This window comes from Anser cygnoides, chromosome 3 (genome assembly GCF_040182565.1).
Source record: "Anser cygnoides isolate HZ-2024a breed goose chromosome 3, Taihu_goose_T2T_genome, whole genome shotgun sequence".
Taxonomy (NCBI): Eukaryota; Metazoa; Chordata; class Aves; order Anseriformes; family Anatidae; genus Anser; species Anser cygnoides.
In genome coordinates this window covers 117,342,383-117,362,274 of record NC_089875.1, presented here as the reverse complement: position 1 = coordinate 117,362,274, position 19,892 = coordinate 117,342,383, and the positions used below count along the sequence as shown (strand labels likewise).

The window sequence follows — 19,892 nt, the reverse complement described above, 5'->3', positions numbered from 1 at the left end:
TTACATCTTTTGCTTTTGGACAGGGAACTCTTTGTAGAACATGACATGGAAGAGATTTACCATTTTTCTTATATAAAAATCATCATGTCCGTAGGTGATGGAAACAAACAAAAATGCAGTTCAAATGTAGCCTGAAGTGACCTAAAACACCTTTTAATTCCTGACTGGGCTCCTTCACAACTGCAGAAGTAAAAACAAGGAGAGTACCTAGAGTGATACAGCAATACTAAAGATGTAAAGTGTTTCCATTACATCAAAAAGCCAAATATAGTTTTTAGGTTTTTTTATCCAGGCAAATAATTATAACCTATGGAGGCTTGAGATACTTTAACTTCTTTCTGGTTGAAGAAGACAACTGGCAGGAAAAAAATATTTATATATTTGTAAATATAAAAATACAAATAAAGCTTTAACATTCATCCTAGCCTTATAGTCAGCTCTAACACCATGGAATCAGGAAGGCTGAGAGTGAAGCATTTAAGATAAAACTACCTAAATATTGTACAAATGAGTACACATTCAATATTACCGACCTGAAGTAAAATAATCAAAAAGACAGTATCATAAAAACCATTAGGATGCATCCATAGTTTGAATACAGAAAAACTTCCCTACCTTTAAAATGTAGTTACTCACCTATAGGTCAGAAGACGGACATCATAACTATTTTGACTGAAATATAGCTTATGAAAAATAAATTAAAAAATAAAATATGAAGCAACATAGGATAAAAAGCTTTCAAATATTGTGTGTTTTCAATGACCTTGACAAAGTAAAGATCAGTAGCCCAAAATTAATTCCCTTTTAAGTCCATCCTACTTTAACTCGGCCTATCTTAAACAACATCCTGAACAGTCTTCCAGAACTCAAACTTTAGTGAAAAGAGCCAATGATTACCACTATCTTTTGAAAACGTGGATTTATGTTTTGGTACTCTGGGACTAGCTTTCTCCATTTCGTTTTCAACTTTGACAAATGAACATAGGGAAAAATCCTTTAAGATACTTTTGCAAGATTTCATAAAGCAAAGCTCCCTTTTATGTGCAGCTGACATCAGCAATTGGCAAAATGTGCATCCTCTCCCCCTCAATAAGTAACATTCATAATCATATATTTTGAAAAATGCACAATTTAGACACAAGCCCCTACAGCCTAGTTTTCTATCTGAGTTTAGATATCTTTTAGCTTTAAGCTGAAATACTCTTTAAAGTGCCTGATAAATCAGGAGCACAAATCCACATGGAGGAAGCTCATTACTTTTCCCACCCCCCATCCCAACAGTACAGTGTCTTGGATACACATAAAAAGGGGAAAAAATGGCAAGTCACATTTTTGATGAGTACGTTGCTTTCCACCAAATGAAGATTTGCAATCAGCCCAGTGAAATAGGTTACTAGCCAAGATAAAGACTTCTCCAGAAGGAACCCTTCTGATTATGCAAGTACCTTTGAGACTGACAAAGCCCACCTGTTCATATACCATCCAAGGTTTAGAAGCGAACTACAAAATCATGCAGCATCACAGCCTGGAAGTCTCATTAAGTACAACAACAAATGTTTTTTGGCTGATAGGAAGTACAGTTGTTACAGAGATAAGTTATTTGCAACTGTTCCATATCTTAATTTCATGTGCAATATTAGGATCTCAGCAGTCTACCTTTCTATGTTAGCACTGAAAGATATTAACACAAGAAAACTTAAATAAGCAAAATGACAATAGGAACAGTTTTCTTCGGTGAAGGACTGCGAAACATAAGTCATAAATGACTTCTAAATATTAAAAATACATTTATTCGATCAGCAAGATTTTTCTCTCCATTCAATACAAGATGCGTTATGTTATTTATCTGTGTGATGTTTTTTTTTAAATCTTTGAATGTTTTCCAAATGAGAAGTAAAATCCATTCAGAAAAAAAGTCCAGAAAAATCCAGAAGTTTCATCACTAATACCCGCTCTCCCCTGCCTGTTATACACATGTTCTAAGAACTAGCTAAAAGAAGCACACAAAAGGCAGATATTACCAGGTATTTTGACTTATTACTTACATCATACTTTGCAATTCAGGCGTAAAGCTTGTCGATTTTCCTGTCCCTCTTCCAGTGCTTGAAGAGGCGACCGTTGACATCGGGCTAGCCACCGTGCTGCTCATCTGAGTAAACAAAAGAAACACAAAACTTATAAATATATTTTAAAAGAGAACATATGGAAGAACAGTAACAGCTACATATCCCTTCATGTAACTGTATGTGCCTTAGAAATTCCAGGCCTACTTCTGTGTTTCATATAGAACTTGATAATGCCTTTCATGCAGCGATACATGAAAGCTATTAAGAAAGCCAACTGAAAAAGCCCATTTTTCAGTAACTGAACACGTAAACTTGTAACAACTGTAAAAGAAGTTCACCTCAGTGGCTGCTGTCTATGTTCACACTAGATATTCCAAAGGGAAGACAAGCTATTCAGGGTGGACTTGAACACAAATGCTCTGCATGCAAAAAGATGCCTGAGACGCTATAAGAGAGAGTAGATGCTTACTGTAACCTCAGGAAAAATTGTAAATGTGTGCTATTTTTAAACATATTTTCTCAGGAACCCATTTAGAGGTACCCTAAAAGCACCAAAGAAAATTATTAGACTAAAATTACTGTTATTCTGGAATATACGATATTCATAGCCACCAGTGTCTTGCTACCCAAAACATTCTCTTCTATTCCTGTGCTGTCGCAAGCAGTAGTAAATCAGTCTGTGCTGCTTCAACTGAGATCAAGAGGAATAAAACAGAGTATTAGAAAAAGCCAGTTAAAATTTGATGAGCACTGGGATCCCAAGTTCCTTTCTGAAACACACCTAACACCACAAGTGTGCTGCTAAACCATGTCCCTAAACACCTTGTCCAAACGCATCTCTTTAATTCCTCCAGGAACGGGGACTCTGTCACTTCCCTGGGCACCCCGTCCCAACGCCTGACCACCATGATGCTTGACCATGGAGAAATTCTTCCTAATGTCCAAATTAAACCTCCCCTGGCTCAACTTGAGGCCATTCCCTCTAGTCCTACCACTAGTTACCTGTGAGAAGAGGCCGACCCGCAGCTCCCCACACCTTCCTTTCAGGCAGTTGCAGAGAGCAATAAGGTCTGCCCTGAGCCTCCTCTTCTCCAGACTACACAACCCCAGTTCCGCTCCTCAACAGTAGGATGAGAAAACCAAAATAAAGTCTTTAAAACAAAAATGCCCTGTAAAAGGAAAGGGTGGTTACCTGCACATCTTCACAGTACCTCCAGAACTAGAGGCACTATCTTTATGCAAAATATTTTATAGCTTTGCCAGGCACATTTCTTACAAAGAAAAAAACAACTCAAGGACAGTTCTCCTCTTATTCTACGAAGTAAATCTAACACACGTACATTTTCCTTTTTAATAAAATGCCAGTTGAATGCCTTTAAGCAAATTCATTTTACAAAATATCTTAAATTACTACAAGTTTGGGAAATCGAAGCTTATTTATGGAAAATTCCATAGCCATAGAATAGGGAGTTTCATTTTTCCCCTTCAAGGTTTTTTTTTAAACACAGAACTGCACACACTATGCCATTCCTCTGACAAACAGAACACATTTCCACTATTTTTCACCTCTTCTATCTAGTTTGCTGCACACTCAGCTCAGTTGTACTGATCATTCCTTGTACTATTAGTAGTAGCACTGATAATGAAAAGCAGATGTTAACTTGTTTTGCCATAAGATTTTACCTTTTCTCACTTTAAATGTTAAAGTTGAGATTGATTCCTTTTTCTAAAAGTATAACCTAAAACAGTTACATTAAATGCCACTAAAAGCATTGCAAATAATCACAAATATTAGGCTTTGGTTTACAAAAACTTGTAACACTACACAGGGAGCTGAAGAGACTTTCAAAAAGCAACAACAAAACTAGGACATTGATAGGCTGAGGATATAATAGCTTATGGATGGACAACAAATATAATAAGAAGTTTATGCATTTACATATAAGTTTACATTTTTATTAGTGCTTTCAAGTAGATTTTAAACAGACTTCTGTTTATCTTCAAGCAGATTCTAATTTAGGTCCCCATCCTGCAAGCACTTATGCACATGTGTAACTTTAATCACATGCTTACTCCCACTGCAGTCTGATTTTAATCACAAGAGCAGCTACACCAGGCTTCAGTGCTGGCAGGATCCTGCCACAGGCAGCAGTCACCAAAGAGCCGTAGAAACTCAACTGTCAAATGAGCGAGTTGCAACGAAAAATGGAAAAAAATGCCTCTGTAACGTGAAGGAAGCTGACTATTTGTAGGAAAGCTCTGCGTACACATGCAGGGGAGTAAAGAGGAAGCTGCACTGATACCCACATACAGCCTAAAGATTTGGAAATGTATCTGCATTTTACTGTTTGTTGTTTCATTGAGAAAAACTGTGATTCGTTTTAGTAGCTATATGTTTATATTCAATACCACAGTACCAGTATTTCCTCAATAAAAAGTAATGCAGTCAATCCCACAGGACTATGCATTATTTTAAAGTTTTATTGAAAACCATGGAAACTCTTACTCAAACATTAGACAACAAAATTATTCTGCCCACCAAACTCCCATAACACACCCATTTTTCATTTGATTTCATCTGTATTAATTGCAGTCATCAGTACACCCATTGCCTTCTAAGTGTATAACCAAGGCTATATGCCTGTAATCATCTGCAGAATGCAGACCATTAGTTTATTTTTTGATTATTTGGTTTTATCACTTGGCAAACGGTGTTTCATTACACAAACAATAAGATCCCAAATGTATCATGTTCCTACAATTGGTCCTTTTAGTCTTTGCCAATGAGCTCTCATGGTAGAGGACAGCAAGTCTTATGATATTCGCAGACCCCAGAGAAAGCAATCAGGTGAACATCTCAGTTAATATTCCCAAAAATGGCTTTAGAGAAATTCCTGAGATATACCAGTTGGATGTTCCTTAAAGTTTAAAAACTGAGTAATGAAAAAAAAAAAATCTTGAGCCTTTGTATAAGTTTGAGTGATTTTTTTTTCAACTATCAAGATCATTTAAAGCACATGGCTATTTTCTTTGAACATTCAGTACAGACATTTTGTTTTATCCATGGAGTCTCTTCTGCTAATTTAATGAGGCATCCTTACAAAACTCCCCCAAAATGTGGGACAATTCCACAGTTGCCACCTCAGTGTAACACTGGAGATTCACGACTGTCCTACTTTCGAGTAAATACTTGTTAAGGTGCTTCCAGTGGACCAGAACAGTCTCATTCAAAACCCTGAGGGGCTGTACATCTGTACAAGTATCAGTAGGTTTGGGAGTTGAAAGCTTATCAGCTACTGCTTCCCTGCGAGCTCTGGTCTTCCTTCTGCAACCAAATGATTTAACTTTCAAATCAAGCAGGTGTACAGCATTTTCTTGACATAAAACCAACAGCTTGTCAGGCTTCGTCAGACCCTTCACAATAATTACTTCCACAGCCCATGTTTTGTTTGATGGTTTAGATAATTAACTTCTTTACACATCAAAGTCCCATCATCCGTATGTTCTATTTCCTTTCTTCCGGACATTAAAAAAAAAAATCATTCAAAAGCAGAAGCACTCTCAAATCAATTTTCTTCAATAAGTACAGCTAACATGGAACTGAAAAGCCTACTGTAATCTTCAATGGGTCAATATACTGTATTTATTTTAGCCCCAAACTGAAATGCAGCTGTTTGCCATATTCCACAAAACGAATTCAGATGTTCAGATTAGGTCACAGATTATTTCAACATGCCGTATTTTAATCATGAACTCTAGCAAAGAGAAGATAACTTCTGATTAACGCTAGTTGGAACTAGCAATTACGAGGTCCTATCCAGACAGGTCCAGCTTTTACAAATTCTTTTCCCATAATCGGAATCTTGCAGTAGTATGTGTAATAAAAATATATAATCTTTAATATAAATAAACATTTAAAAGCGCCTACTGTAACCTTGATATCTTTCACATAAAGCAGTCACAATTGAAAATAGCACTTGTTCCATACAAATCAGCAGAAGAAAACAATTCTTGGCTGGGGGAAACCAATTCTAAGTAATTTCTTGACAAATGTAGACCCATCCTTTTCACCGAGTTAAAAAGCATGGGCAAACTTGCACTTCAGAGTCATCCTTTATATCTATACTCAACTAAAGTTCCCAAGCAATACTAACTCACATTTAAAGCTGTTCAGTCAATAGGCCACACGTACAGCCCTTACATTTATTCAAGATCTAGTTGAGAGATCAAGTTCCAGTGCTCCTGAAACTGGGATTTAATACACAGGCTACACACGCAGCCCAGCTCTGTAGAGCACCGATCTCCAAGCTGCTCAATTTCACCTGAAACATACATAAGCAGCCCTGGGGAGAAGGAAAAAAAGATGCTGTCCACACCTCCATCTTCTACTCTGAAATACTTCTCAAATACCTCCACCAGCCGCCGCTGTGAGGATCTCAGGGCTGCCAGAATTGTTCGAAACTTAATAGAGCAAACTTGTATCTCTGCAGCTTTCACTTTGAACAAAAGACAAACCAGCATCTTAACTGGGTCAGTTTAAAACAACAGTATTTCTCAGAGGAGGGGAATTTGAACCTGAGTTTTACTCAAAACTCTGGTAGGCCTTTCAATCTATATATAATTAAATAGTGTATAATAACTCAGTAATGTGTAAGTAAAGTCTGTGACTGCATTTGTTTTCAGTGACACCAAAGTGTTTGCAAAATCAAGTCACATAGCTAACTCTTATATAATTCTTTGAGATTTTGTAAATTTTCTTACGTCTGTGACAGTGTATAGTATCGCTAAAAAAAAACCATAGTAATCTTGCACAAATTCTTACAGTAAATACATTGCTGTACATTTTATGATGACTTAATTCAAACATGCGTCCATTGTGGATACTGCACCAGCTTTCTTTTCTTGTCTTTCATAAATACCTTTTGCATATAACCCAAAACCATGCAAAAATTTAAAGACTGACACATTTTCATCTATAGAAATCCAAGCAAAACAGGTAGGAAATAAATGCCAAGACGACAATGAGTTAACACAAAATTAAAACGAACGGTTGTGTTTTCACACCCTCTACTTCAGAGCAATTAGGTTAACTAGTCTATTACCACCAAGGATTTTACTGCATACATGAGCTCACCAGCACACAAGAGAGCAGAAGATACAGCCTTCTAGGTTTGGAGATGTAAGAACTTAATTAACTACAGGAAATCAGATTTTTGTTAGGGCATTTCTTAAAAAAAAAAAAAAAAATGTAAACCCTGTTGAACACATGCAAGACTGGCTTTGTAAGTGTATGATGAAAAAATTTAAACATAGTCAAATGCTGGAGTACATATATTGTTTCACTGATCACCCACTCCTCCAGTAGCATGGAATAACTCAAAGTTAAAAACCTATTAAGTTTCCCTGAGTTGTTCAAGCAGGCTGGAACCAGAAACAGTCTCGAGCAAAAGGTCTCAGATAATTACAATGCCTGGATGACCCAGAATTTGCAGCAACAATTCAAAGTGTGTAACAAAATTCCTTCATCAGCCCCTAACTCGTCCAGGTCCACCAGGTGACAAACAACTTGCTGTGTAACAAATAAAAAAATAAGCAATAGGGCGAACAGCTTCCAAATTCCCTAAAAAACAGCCTCTTAAAAGCCAAGCAGATAAAGCAAAGGGAGAAACGTTTCAGGAACAGCCCGATCAAATGCAGGACTAGAAGTGTGTGGGCAGGCAGCGATACATCTGCATCAGGTCTGCACACAATAATATTGTTCAAAGCTAGGGATGCAATATGAGCTTTCTTCCATTTTTTTAATTACTCAACAAAGTATCACAAAGTGGAATGCACGCACTATCCATGCTAAGGATAACACGTTACATCTGCTATTGCTGCTTCCTTTTATTACCTGATAGACTTGATTCTTATGATAGCTTTACTTTAAAGTGAATAATAGAATGAAATACTCATCTTATAGCTGTCAAGGTGCTGCCCAGATTTTGTCACCCAGACAAATCAGCATCTCATTTTTAACCTTGACGCTCTTTCTTGGAGCAAAACACGTTCAGAAAGCCCACAAGACTACAAAGAACACAACTGATTACCATTCTCCCCCTTTACCTTTAAAAGGCCACTCAGTCATTCGTTCCCATTTAGAAATGAAACAAGAAGCACGTATGCCTGAAAACAAACAGTAAAACAAATCTTCAAATACATGTACCCACTGGTTTTGCCCCAGAGATTAAGCTGTATCATATTGATCTTATCTTTACGACTGTCCTGTTCCACATGCCTAGAGAGAAAATAATCCGAAATGTTCATTTCCACGCCTGATAAGAATTTATCTTTGTGTATTAATTTTACTGAAGCCCTTAGATGAAAGCAATGAACAAGCACAACTCTCTCTAACTTTGTAGAGAAAGAAAGCCGCTAACCTACTACAGACTAAAGCACGACCTGATTCAGTTACACTGTAACCACTGCATTTGACTAGAAATGACTCTATGTGCTCATATTTTAAGCTATTATTTGTCCATCCATGAGTTAAACATGACAGTTATTTAAGCCTCTTCAGAAACAGACCACAGAATGGCCTGGACTACTGAAAGAATACTAATACCCAGATGTAACTATTTTATTTGAGATTGAGAAACATACAGCATAATCTTACATCAGAGGTATGTCTCCACATCTGGAGATGTTTACAAATACTTCTCTCAGAGCTTCTAACTGAAGTCTAATCAGAGCTCTGTCCTTCCCCAGAAGTGATTTTTTTTTTTTTTTTTTTTTTACCAAGAAGTCAGGGAAAGTTAATCTAATGTATACGCTCACCTCCCCCTGAACCGAATGCGCAGCACATTTGCAGAAATCTGCCACTTCTGGCAGTTCGTGGCACTGCAAATAAACACCAATGACTTCTTCCCTCCTGTGGACACCAAATTTCCACAGCTTCCAGAATCCAGCTCTTGTAACCATAACTTTGCACTAGCGATAGTTTTTTTTCCGTTTCTCCAAAATGCATTATTCTGGCAGTACTGTGAATCTTCTGTACTAATTATTTATTGTATAGACTTGTAATTTAATGACCAGGACCTTCCTGCAGCAACCCCTGCCAAATTTCAGTGTGAAGCAACCAAAGCATGCTCGCACGTCCTGTGATAAGAACTGGCTTTGAATCTTTGGAACTGACATACACAACTCCAGCACACAAAGAACTGACCCCAACCTGTAATTTACTCAACAGCTTGCTTTTGCTGAAGAGCAAAACATCCATCTATGAACACACAGACCTCAACCCAGTTCTACCAGTATGCTTTACTGCTCTTTGGCCAACAAGCAAGTCCATCAGTCATCACGGCTCCCGTCTGCCCTCACTTCCATCTAGAGTAACTTCAGTTTTAAGGTTTCATGAATACAGCTGGATTCTCTGTAAAGCAATATCAACTTTACTGCCTTCTAGCAACAGCTTTAAATTATACTTTCCTCTGTAGAATTTCTCTTTCCAAATCTTTCATTCCTGTACCTCCAACTGCTCAACTCCTTTCAAGATGGCATTTTCTTCCCAACCCGTCACACTGATCCTCCCCTTTAACATCACCCTCAAAATGTCTTTAATTCTCTATTTGGAGTATAATTAGAATCATTTTGTGATATAGTTGACCCTGACCTTAGCCAAATACTCTGGCATATGAACTTTTTCATACCTTACTCCATTACTGCCCTCAAGCATATCAAAAATTCCTAATGAAGCAACAGAAGTCAAGTACATAGCTGAGATTATAAGATTTTTTTCTGGTTTTATTGTTGACCTGTTCGTCTCCTTTCTGAGATCACTGCTTGCCATCATTAATTTAAATTCCCTAAAGCAGAAAACGCTTACCTCTGCTGTTATTTATTTGCACAACACCCAGCACAAAGAAAACGAAAATGATAACAGCCACAGCTTCAATGTAAATGACAGTCATTAACAGTTAGTAATATTCATGGTTTTAGTTTATATTAAACTTAGTTCCTAAGAAGTAGGTCTAACAGTTGCAAACACTAGGTCTAGTGGTAAGTCAGTAACATCCCCTTCCAGAAATTTCACAATCACAGATGATTTCTGATAGATTTCTGCTGAAACGTATTTCTTTCTTGAAAACACACACTTCTCCTCATTATTAAGTATATCATTTTTAAAAGCTCTTAAATATCAAGTGAGATATCTAATATGATTTACATGGGAGATGTTAGCCAGATTCAGGCCAACGCCTAGGTGCTTCAGATTCCCCTTCCAGACAAGCTCTTGGCCTCTTTTTGCCATTACTGTTACTTCTCCTATGGCAGTACAGCAAACTGTGTGAGCTAGAAACTTTACAGTTGACTCTGTGAATACCTGATTGTAATCAAATACAGTACTTCAAACGTATGCAAAATATATGGGTAGCGAAAAGCCAAAGCTTATTTATAAATAGAACTTTATACTGCATTAGCTTGCAGATGAACACTTACTAAGGGTAGTTCAAGTTAATAATGATTACATGTAGCACTGTGAATGCCAAGCATCCCAGACACAAATTACAGATCTAATCAATAATGTTTTCAGTACCTTTGACATGCAGCTTTCTGCTCAGCCCCCAGTAAGCTCACAACTGAGTCACTGCTGCCTGGTTCCATGAGAACATGAGGCCTAACCAGCTTCCTTTTCTTTACGTACTTGATATATCTACACTTTTGGGTATTTCACAACTACAACAAGAGCGTCAACTCAATTAGTTTCTATGGCATAATCATGGTGCATGGGTTTGGCCCCATGCCTTAAAACACCCTTGCAATAATGACCTAGAAATACACTGTCTAGCTGGTCTCACGGCTTGAGGGCATCACAGCAGAAGGGCAATAACAACACCAACAGCATTCAGTGTCACCTTAGACTATTATATAGTAAGTAATTCTTCAAGCATTTGTAGCTTACTAAATAATAGCTTGCTTATGCTGACAAGTTTTTAATTGACTAATCAAATTTCAGACAGCTCCATTCTATGTTATTCACCATTAAGTCCCTGAGAATAATTCAGTTGGTTATGACACTCAGAGGCTTAGAAAATAATCTAAAGGCCACTGAATCCTGTTAAACCTTAGGCCATGTTTCCAAATCCATATATTCAAAACCTGTGAGTAAAGAGCCACTAAAGCATACAGGGATTTCTCATTTACTGCTCCGAAGTCATGTCTCTGAGATTTCCTGCTCCTGGCTTTTTAGCATATTCTGGTTAGATGTCAACCTTTTCTCCAGAATCAACACAGCTTCCTGTACGTAAATGAAACATAACAACTTTGTACATTCACAAGACTCAGAGACAGGGCTTTCAGAAAGCCATACAAACTGGAAATGCTGCTTGCAATATCAGCATTCATATCTATACAGAAACAATACAAAGGACAAAAAGTCACCAAAATAAAATCTGATTTGCATATTAGTAACATGCAAGTATGAGCCAGTGCAAGGTCCATCAAAGCTAACAGAAAGAATGACACCACCTTCCATGTCCTTTGGATCTGGCCAACAAAAAGAAAAATATGTAAAAGGGATGAAAGGGAGGGTGCACTGCACCCTGCCAAGTAAGCCAGCACCGCGCTGGGTGCAGTGCCTTAAGTCAAATGGAAAGAGAGGCCTGCATCAAGAAAGAGAATGACGTGGGAGTTAGATCAAAGACTTCAAAAGAAAGTTTAAGCATATCATCAACAGAACTGAAAACCTGGAAACAGGTTCACTCTGAGGAAATCTGATGTCTCACAATAAGCCATTAACACTAACGCCACACAGCAAACTCGGTAATCCGCAATGTCAGGTTCTTGCCTCCCCTTCGCATACACGGTAATAAATATTTTGCATGCGTATTGCTTTGCATTCATAGACTGCAAAGAATTCATTTGTATAATTTCTAGGAACTTATAAGCAGTTGATCTGTACATAGGACATGAAAATATAGTTAGCAAATAATAAAACCACTTAAAGTCTACACAGAGAAGTATTCTTTCATAGCAGCAGTTATCTCTAGGTTTTAGCATTTAACAGTAACTTCTGCACAGGCTAATAAATTCCATAAGGAATATTACAAGATTTCTATCAACAAACCACCATGCCTGTTTATGCAAAATAAACAAAACCCACTCCTTCCAGAGAAACATTACAAACGCCTGACATTTCACAGCATCAGAGAGACAAGAAATAATTTCTACCCCACAGTAGGCAGCATATGTATGGCAGGCCAGAGTCCAACCTGGGTTACATAATCTTAAATTTACAATAAAAAAAAAATCCAGAACCATCTTCCAACTTAGCTAGAGGCCAACCAAAGCGACAAGGCAGGGTGCAACGACCACGCAGGCCACAAGCGATGCAAGAGCAGAGCGAGGGCTGCTGGCTGCAGCCTCCCAGCTGCGGCAGTCCCAGGGTCTGGCACTTTTTTGTGAAGCACCGAGGGGCTGCGGAGCTGGGAGGGAGCTGGCAGCCGGGTACCAGCCCTCACCACAGCCCTGGCTGAAGGCAGGACCCCTTCCGAGCATCTCGGCTCTGGCAGCAGCGCGGGAGGCTTTCTGCGGAGGAAAAACCCTTCGTGCCCGGGCTGCTCGCCACCCAGCCCGGCGGTGGTCGCACGGGGCACCCTGTGCTGCTCGCACCTCGCCCAGCAAGACCTGGGAAACGTTAAAAATCCCTGCACAACCCCGGGGTTAGCAGCGACCTCCCAGCCCACAGGCAACGTACCCCCCACCCCTCCAAAAAAAAAAAAAAAAAAAAACCACCCCACCACCCCCCCGCCCGGCAGCGAGGTTAATATTCCTAAAGGCCCCCCCCCCCCCCCCCCAAGGAGCGACCCTGCTTAGTTAGTCGGTTAACAGCAAGGCATCGTTTGCTTGCTTTTGCTGGTGACTCACTCAAAGGCTCACCCCCGGGGTTGGTTGGTTGGATGGATGGATGGATGGATGGTTGGATGGAGGAGGAGGAGGCTGAGGTGTGCAGGGGGGGGGAAGAAGGAAGGAAGGTAGGAGCAGCCTGGCTTGGTGGTGCCCAGTCCCCCCCCCGTGTGCTGCTGTCCGAAACAGGAAAGCGAGGGGCAGGAACTGAACCTCGTCCCTTCCCCTCTAGGCACTGCATGAACCAAGGAGAGAAAAGAGAGGGGCGAAAAGTGGGGCTAATATCTCTTCCCCCCACCCCACCCCCCCCCAGCAGCAGCAGCAGCAGCCGCTCTCCGGCGCAGGGCTGCCAGGGGGGGAAAATGGCGCCGCCCGCGGGGGAGGGGCCGGTTCCGCCACACAGCGGCCGCCGCCGCCTCCATCTGCTGTGTGGCAGCCGCGGCCTCCCAGGGCGAGGGGTGGGACCGGGGAGGAGCTGGCCGCCGATGGGATCCTTCCCTCGGCAGGCTCTGGGCCGGTTCCCTCGGCAGCCGCTGGGTTTCTTCCCTCCCTCCTCCGCCGCCTCTTCCTGCCCGCCGCCGCCGCTCTCCTCAGCCGCTTTCTCGCCCGCCCGCCTCGGGCAGGTGCGGCCTGGCGGCTGAGGGAGGGTTTTGGGGGTGCTCTCGGTCTTAAAAGACCGAGGAGGCTTTGGGGAGAAGAGGCTGGTTCCCCCCGGAGCTTGTATTTATACGGGTGTTTGGGTTGCTGCCTCAGTCAGGTAGCGCTGCGCTCCTGGCTCCGCTGTGACAGCACCGTAAAGACGTGGAAATAGCAGTGTTTTCACCTCGTGGAGTAAAACAGCAAACTGAGGGCAAATGAGCTTTTACCTGTAGATCCTTACTACAATGTAACACGTACTACAACAATACTGTGGTAGTTTAATGTGTTGAGGTATCTTCCACGTACAAGCAGGGCCTGTTTTCCGTGTGTCACAGCAATAGCTCCTTTCCTCCTCCTGTACTCTCAATCCAGCAGGCAGAAGGTGAAGGGCATGACTAAGAGACACCTAGGCTTTTAACCTTTGCTTTTAACCACCCTTGACACCTCATGATTGTGGGGTTTTGTGCATTCAGTGTGGTCATTCCACTCATCTGCCAGGTTTGTCAGGAGACTGGCTAATTTGTACCGTCGCATAACCTGGATTTACTAAATGTGACCAACAAAGGCACACTGAGTAATCGTTAGTACTTTCTGTCTTATTCATGATGTGTGCAAAAATCTTGCTTTTCAGAAGGTTTGCGAGGATAATAACAGCCAAAGGTACAATCTAAGTCTTCTGCTGTGCCCTGGCCAGTTCATATTGAATTCACACTGCTGCCGCACACTAAACAATCCCCGAACCATTCAGTCCCTAGGGCTCTCTCCTGGTGGCCTCCTCTGTTCCTGCCTCCCACATCAGCACTAGGAAGACGAGGCGATTCTGCTGCTCACTGCTCTCCGTCCTGTTGCTTGTGATTATAAAAGTAAAGCTGATACCAGCCTAAGCACTGACAGCAGCAGGGCAAAACACCAAGCAGCTAAGATAACATCCTAGAGAACAAGAGGCCTCACGCTGCTGATTCTTGCACTTACAGCAAATTCTAGCTCTTGCTGCAAGGAGGATGACCTGAACTGTTCCTTCCTATTACACATTTTAAAAACATCTGGACAACCCCAGCTAAAACAGGATTACTGATAAGCATTTTCCTGGCCAAAAGGAAAATCAAAGTATTCTGTCAAGTTATGAAAGATGCTGCAGTCTTTCATGAGACAGCTCAGGTCTTTAGCCAAATTCTGTGATTTGCCAAAACCTTACATTAAAGTGAGGAAGGCAAGGCAGCATATTGCTGGTATTTCTATGATATGCACCATGCATATCTTTACGTACATCCGAATTGGTAAGACGGTCTAATGTGAAAACACAGAAGTTAGAGAAGTTACTATGCCAATTCCTTGTGGTAATTTTAATAAGGTAGTTACTGTGATAATATGGTTTAGTATGTCCAATGTGAACTACATAATTTCCAGGAGCTTGAATAGAAGCAATGAAACTTGGTGAGGTGCCTGAAAAAGCACTGAAAGAACTTTTACTGACAAATTTTGTTGCTGTGCAAAACGCTTTTGCTCACAGTGAGAGGTTACTGGCTATGAAGTGGTTTAAATTATAGCCCAGCAATGGGCTGGGCTGATGAAAGAACATTCCCTGTGTTGCCGTGTCTATAGGTGATAACTTCTGGCAGAGCAAATGAGCAAGGCAGGTACTTACTGGTTATGAAATCTTAAATCAATACCAAAAAAATTAGTAGAAGACAGTAGGAAAGAGGACTGAGGAACACTATGTCCCTTATAGTATTGTGTGCTTGTGTAGTTGGTAAAGTGCTGTAGCTGCTCCATAATCGAGTCAGAATTCTTATGAAACTTCATAGAGATGAGAGAAAAACCTGATCAAGCTTTTGTTATGCATTACATAGAACCAAAAAAGGGCACAAACAGAATTATTTTTCCTTTTCAGGTCACCTTTCAGATCATAAGGTCATTATAAACTGTCTCAGCACTTTTACAAACTGGAGTCTGCTCAAACCATAATGCTTACAAAGTTTCTCTTTGAATAGGCCCGATTTTCTCTGTCATTTGTTTTCACTTTTATTTCTCTGCAGAACATAAAAAGTCAGAAAAAGATTTTATTTTCCCCTACATAGCATATAATTTACATCAATCATCCCAGGAGGTCAGTACCACTGGGGTGTCATTTAAATACAATGAATATAAAGTAATGAAGCTCTTGCTGGAGTGGATGGCCACAATTCTCGGAGAAAGAGAGAGAAAGAGTTTCCAAAGCATGTGGAGAAAACACAACGGGAGACCGAGTGAATTCATCACACCACAAAAATGTCTCCATCCTGTCGACAAAGTCATTAAAGGAAAATGAACCATTGTTACTCTAGACGCTTGCATTCCTTTGGCATAATAACTTCAGTATAGAAGCATTGGTGCAAAGAGAATTTGCACACACAAGAGAAAAAAAAATTAATCTATTTAAAAAAAGAGTGTATCCAGATTATGTAATGAAAGAAATCCTCCATGCTCCAAAGAAGAGATGGAGCCTCTGCAGAAGCCACAACTAATAAGGAACCGTACGCAGCGGTACAGGGTGGTTTCTTTTCCTCCTGCCAACAAGTCAAAGTAAATGCCAACATGGACTATTCTTTTCCGATAACCCACAAATGATGTTCTCCTTTAATTACACAAATGTTTCTACCCTCAGTTGATCCATAGCCATCCTGGTTTTTAAGATCCCTAGTTGAGATTTCCGCAGTACCATTTCCCCTTTCATATTCATTTACTTTCAATATTTTTTCAGTCTCCATAAAAGCAATCTTTGAGGAATGAAGGGATTAGAAAGGTTTACTGTGTACAATTTTATGTAATTCCCTGGCAAAGGGTGTCCAAATGAGAGAAAGTGTCACGTGCATACAGTAAATCATAGCACATACCAGTTCTAGATAATAAGTTGTACTTCTGCAGGTCTGCCGAAAAGAGAAAAGAAACACCAATATAAAGTGAACCATCATGCAACTCCTGGTTAAAAAAAAAAAAAAAAGCTGCAGCAAAAAATCATTCCCTTTATTTTAAATTATTCCATGGTATGGCAAAGTCTTATTTGTTATGCACGTTAAAACAGAAACGTGCTAATCAAATTATCACATTTATTGTCAAAACTATATAGGAATGCAATACATAGAAAGCCCCTTCCATTATATTATACTATATTATTTGTTTAATAGAAGAGCACCGAGTTAATTTAAGGAAACACTGAAAGGGAAATCTGTCCTTTATTTTTTGTAACTGCACTGGAACAGGGAACGTGCTCAAAAAATGAGCAGAGCACTACGGAGGAAACATATGCCAGCAAACACCACATCATACCTGTTAATTACAACAAATATGCTTGCAGACAACAGCAAGCATGCTATTTATCCATCATTTACAACCACTGAAGTGTCGGGATTGAATTGGTTTGCTGGCAATTGTCCCAATTAATTGGGCGTGCTATTTATTAGGGTGCTGATTAAAGTGTACTCTGCAATATAATAGTCGAGTATGAAGTTGCCAACTCTTATTCACTCCTGGCTCATATGGATAAAAGCAGGAGAGTAGATGAGCACAATATGAAAATAATGATGTATTCTGTGCCAAAATGGATTTGAGGCAACTCCAGTGCTTGGAAATTAAAGATCTGGAGAAACAGAATTAGGTAGCATCATGAGCTTGAAGATAGAAGTTTGTGAAGTGTAATCCAGTTTTGATGAAGAGCTTCAATCTGTAATGGTCGTTTCGCACACATGTTCGCACTCCTCTCAGAAGCCAACACCATGAGCACATCCTCATGCAAGCAGCGTGCTAAAGAAATAGAAAATAGGATAAAAGCAGAGTTTTGTTCCTGACTGATCTGTGTGAATTCACTTGAAGAAAAGCTGCTGGGGGGTCCTGTTCCCTGCTACCGACTCCTTCAGCCAGCCCAATCAACCGCCCTAACTGAGAGAGTCTTTTAAATAACTCTGGTTTATTGTACACTGTTCAAAACCATGGCTTCCACAAAAGAGGTTAGGAGTTTCCACACACAATCAAGGAAACTTACGCTAATAATTTTATGCATTATCTGAAGTAACGCTTGGGGTTTGATCCCAGCCAAGATAACCAGCAGAGCAAACCAAAATCATGATTTGTACCAGCAAAGAATCTCTTGGTTCTGGATCGTTCATAACTTACCTCGTTAGCTCTGATGCAAAACCCGAGTGCAAGGCCCAACTTTCCATGATTTACTAACAGACTTTGAAGCCTTCACACGCTTCTTGTTCCTACCTACTTCTTACAACAGCCACAGCATTTCGGCACGTCCTGCATTGCACCTCTGCAGCCAGAAGTACTCAAGGGTGACCTCTGTGATTACAGAGCTGCAGCCCAGAGCTGGTTCTGTCCTAAGCAGAAATTAAGTCAAAGAAGTTAAGGCAAAGCTCCAACTCTCCCAAGCAAGGGGAGAAGCCGTGACTAGTAGCCAGAGATTCCCCTAGCTAGAGAGCAGGTAGCAGCCTTAGCTAAGCATTGTCCCTCTGGATCTCAGGGAACTCAGTGAAGCAAAGCAACATGACGAGAGATTCATCACCCATGTAATTACCCCTGCTTATTAGTCCTGCCTGCCAACATTTAACTGGAACCACCTTACTGCACAAAAAGACAAGCGAAGTAGCTTAACTCTGGTGAACCAAAAGCACAGTGATCACTCTAACACCAGTACGTACGTATTCTGGCAACTGTGATATCAGGTGTAGGTTTCAGTTTCAGCTGTAGTCCCCAGAAATTAGCTGTCTGCATGTGGGCTGTTTTAGGCTCCTGTGATAGCCAATGGAAACCCAGTCAATGTCAGTGCAAGCAAGAGACCAGCTCAGTTCATCCTGAAGTAGACACCTATGTTTGGTCCTCAGAATTGCTCTCCAGAAGCCACTGACTGCATTTCTCTATGCCAGGTGCTCCGGGTGATGCTGTCTGGCCTCCACCTGCCTTTCCAAAGAGCAAATGGCCTCCCACAGGTCCTGACTCATGTGCCAGCCCCATTTTTTAGGCAACCCGAAGCACCTCTAATGGCACTGGATACTTAAATGTAGGCAAGTGAATTGACCTTTGGATCTCTGTTGAGTATAATGGGAGCTTGAATGTAAACTTTTACATTGTAGACAACTAAATTTAGGTGTATGAACGCGGAACACAGCTCTCCTCCAGTTGTCATTTGTCCAAGGAAAATAGCGTTATATACAGTTATTGTTTAGTTGTATTAGACATACAAATTAAAGCATTATGTTGCTCACAGAAAATTTGCAGGTTTCTGAGTCCTTTATATCCCTAACAAAAATACATCTGGGGTCATTGTGGCATGGAGAGCAGGTGGGATCCTCAGGTTAACCATTTCCAAATTACATGTTTGGGTTAGTGTGGGCTCCTGTCATTAGCCTTTGAAAGGTAAGTGAGAATTAACCCGAACACTGAGCTTTCCTCTGCAGAGGAAACGTGAGCAGAGGAGGACATTAGTTCCTTCTGAATTGCATACTAATATAATGAAAACTTCCAGAATCAGGTACATCCAAAACAGTAATTTTTTGAAATATAGGAATAGAGCCAGGAATTTGCATCACATTACTCCTGGATTGCAGAATAAATAACATCAGCCACAGGTTGCTAAGGATTTAATTTCCTCAACGTCCTGCAACAAATTAATGTTATTTGACCACGCAAAGCAGGTAGAATGCTGAGTTTATGGTTCCCCAAAACATTTTAGTCTTTAATGTGGGCGCCCGGTGGTGGTAATCTGTGTACATAAGATATCAGATACAAATGTATCAGAGAAACTTTTTTCTCTCTGAATAAATGTTTAAATATTTAGGGCCAAATTCCATTGCTACACATTTGAACACAGCTCTCTTTGAGTTCATTGGAGTTGTGTGTGTGTATCTAAGAGCAGAACTTGGCCCTTATGTTTTAGATTTTAGCACTAAGCTTCCAGTGTAAAATAACGTGTGATCTGTAACACACAGCAAAGTGGTGAGACCTACTTTTAAAGGGTACAATTACATGCTTCTGTCTTTCTTTTGGATAAGAAGCACTGCCTTCAGCAGAGCTCCTAAGAAGACTCTTACCCCTTCTCTAGACAGTCTTTCTTTTGTTTATAAGGTGCTCTTTTGACAGCTTTGATCAGTTACGTAGCTGGGAAATGGAGTAGGATATGTTTTTCTTTCTCTGCTACTTCTCTCCAATTTCCACTCTGCTAGTTTTGACTTAGCATCGTGACAGAAAATACAGAAGCATTTTAAGATACTCTTGGACTAATGAATTGGATATATATATTATTTTAATTATAAACAATTTAAGGTGTTG

At 40.3% G+C, this 19,892-nt stretch overlaps 2 protein-coding genes across 7 annotated transcripts in view; one reads left to right on the top strand and one right to left on the bottom strand.

The window, feature by feature from the left end:
• SUPT3H (SPT3 homolog, SAGA and STAGA complex component) overlaps positions 1-13,327 on the bottom strand; it is a 278,028-nt gene extending 264,701 nt beyond the window's left edge. The window contains exons 1-2 of one of the 4 annotated variants that reach the window (XM_066995060.1): positions 12,981-13,327; positions 2,046-2,149 (exon numbers count right to left, since the gene is read on the bottom strand). In XM_066995060.1, coding sequence (XP_066851161.1) covers positions 2,046-2,149 — 104 coding nt within the window. In that variant the 5' untranslated portion in view covers positions 12,981-13,327. Of the gene's footprint in view, positions 1-2,045; positions 2,150-3,068; positions 3,190-12,272; positions 12,739-12,968 lie in introns of those variants that run through there. The other 3 variants (XM_066995059.1, XM_013184490.3, XM_066995061.1) reach the window with 3 other exon arrangements.
• The window catches only part of RUNX2 (RUNX family transcription factor 2), a 155,209-nt gene that overhangs the window by 29,803 nt on the left and 105,514 nt on the right, over positions 1-19,892 (top strand). The window lies entirely within an intron of this gene.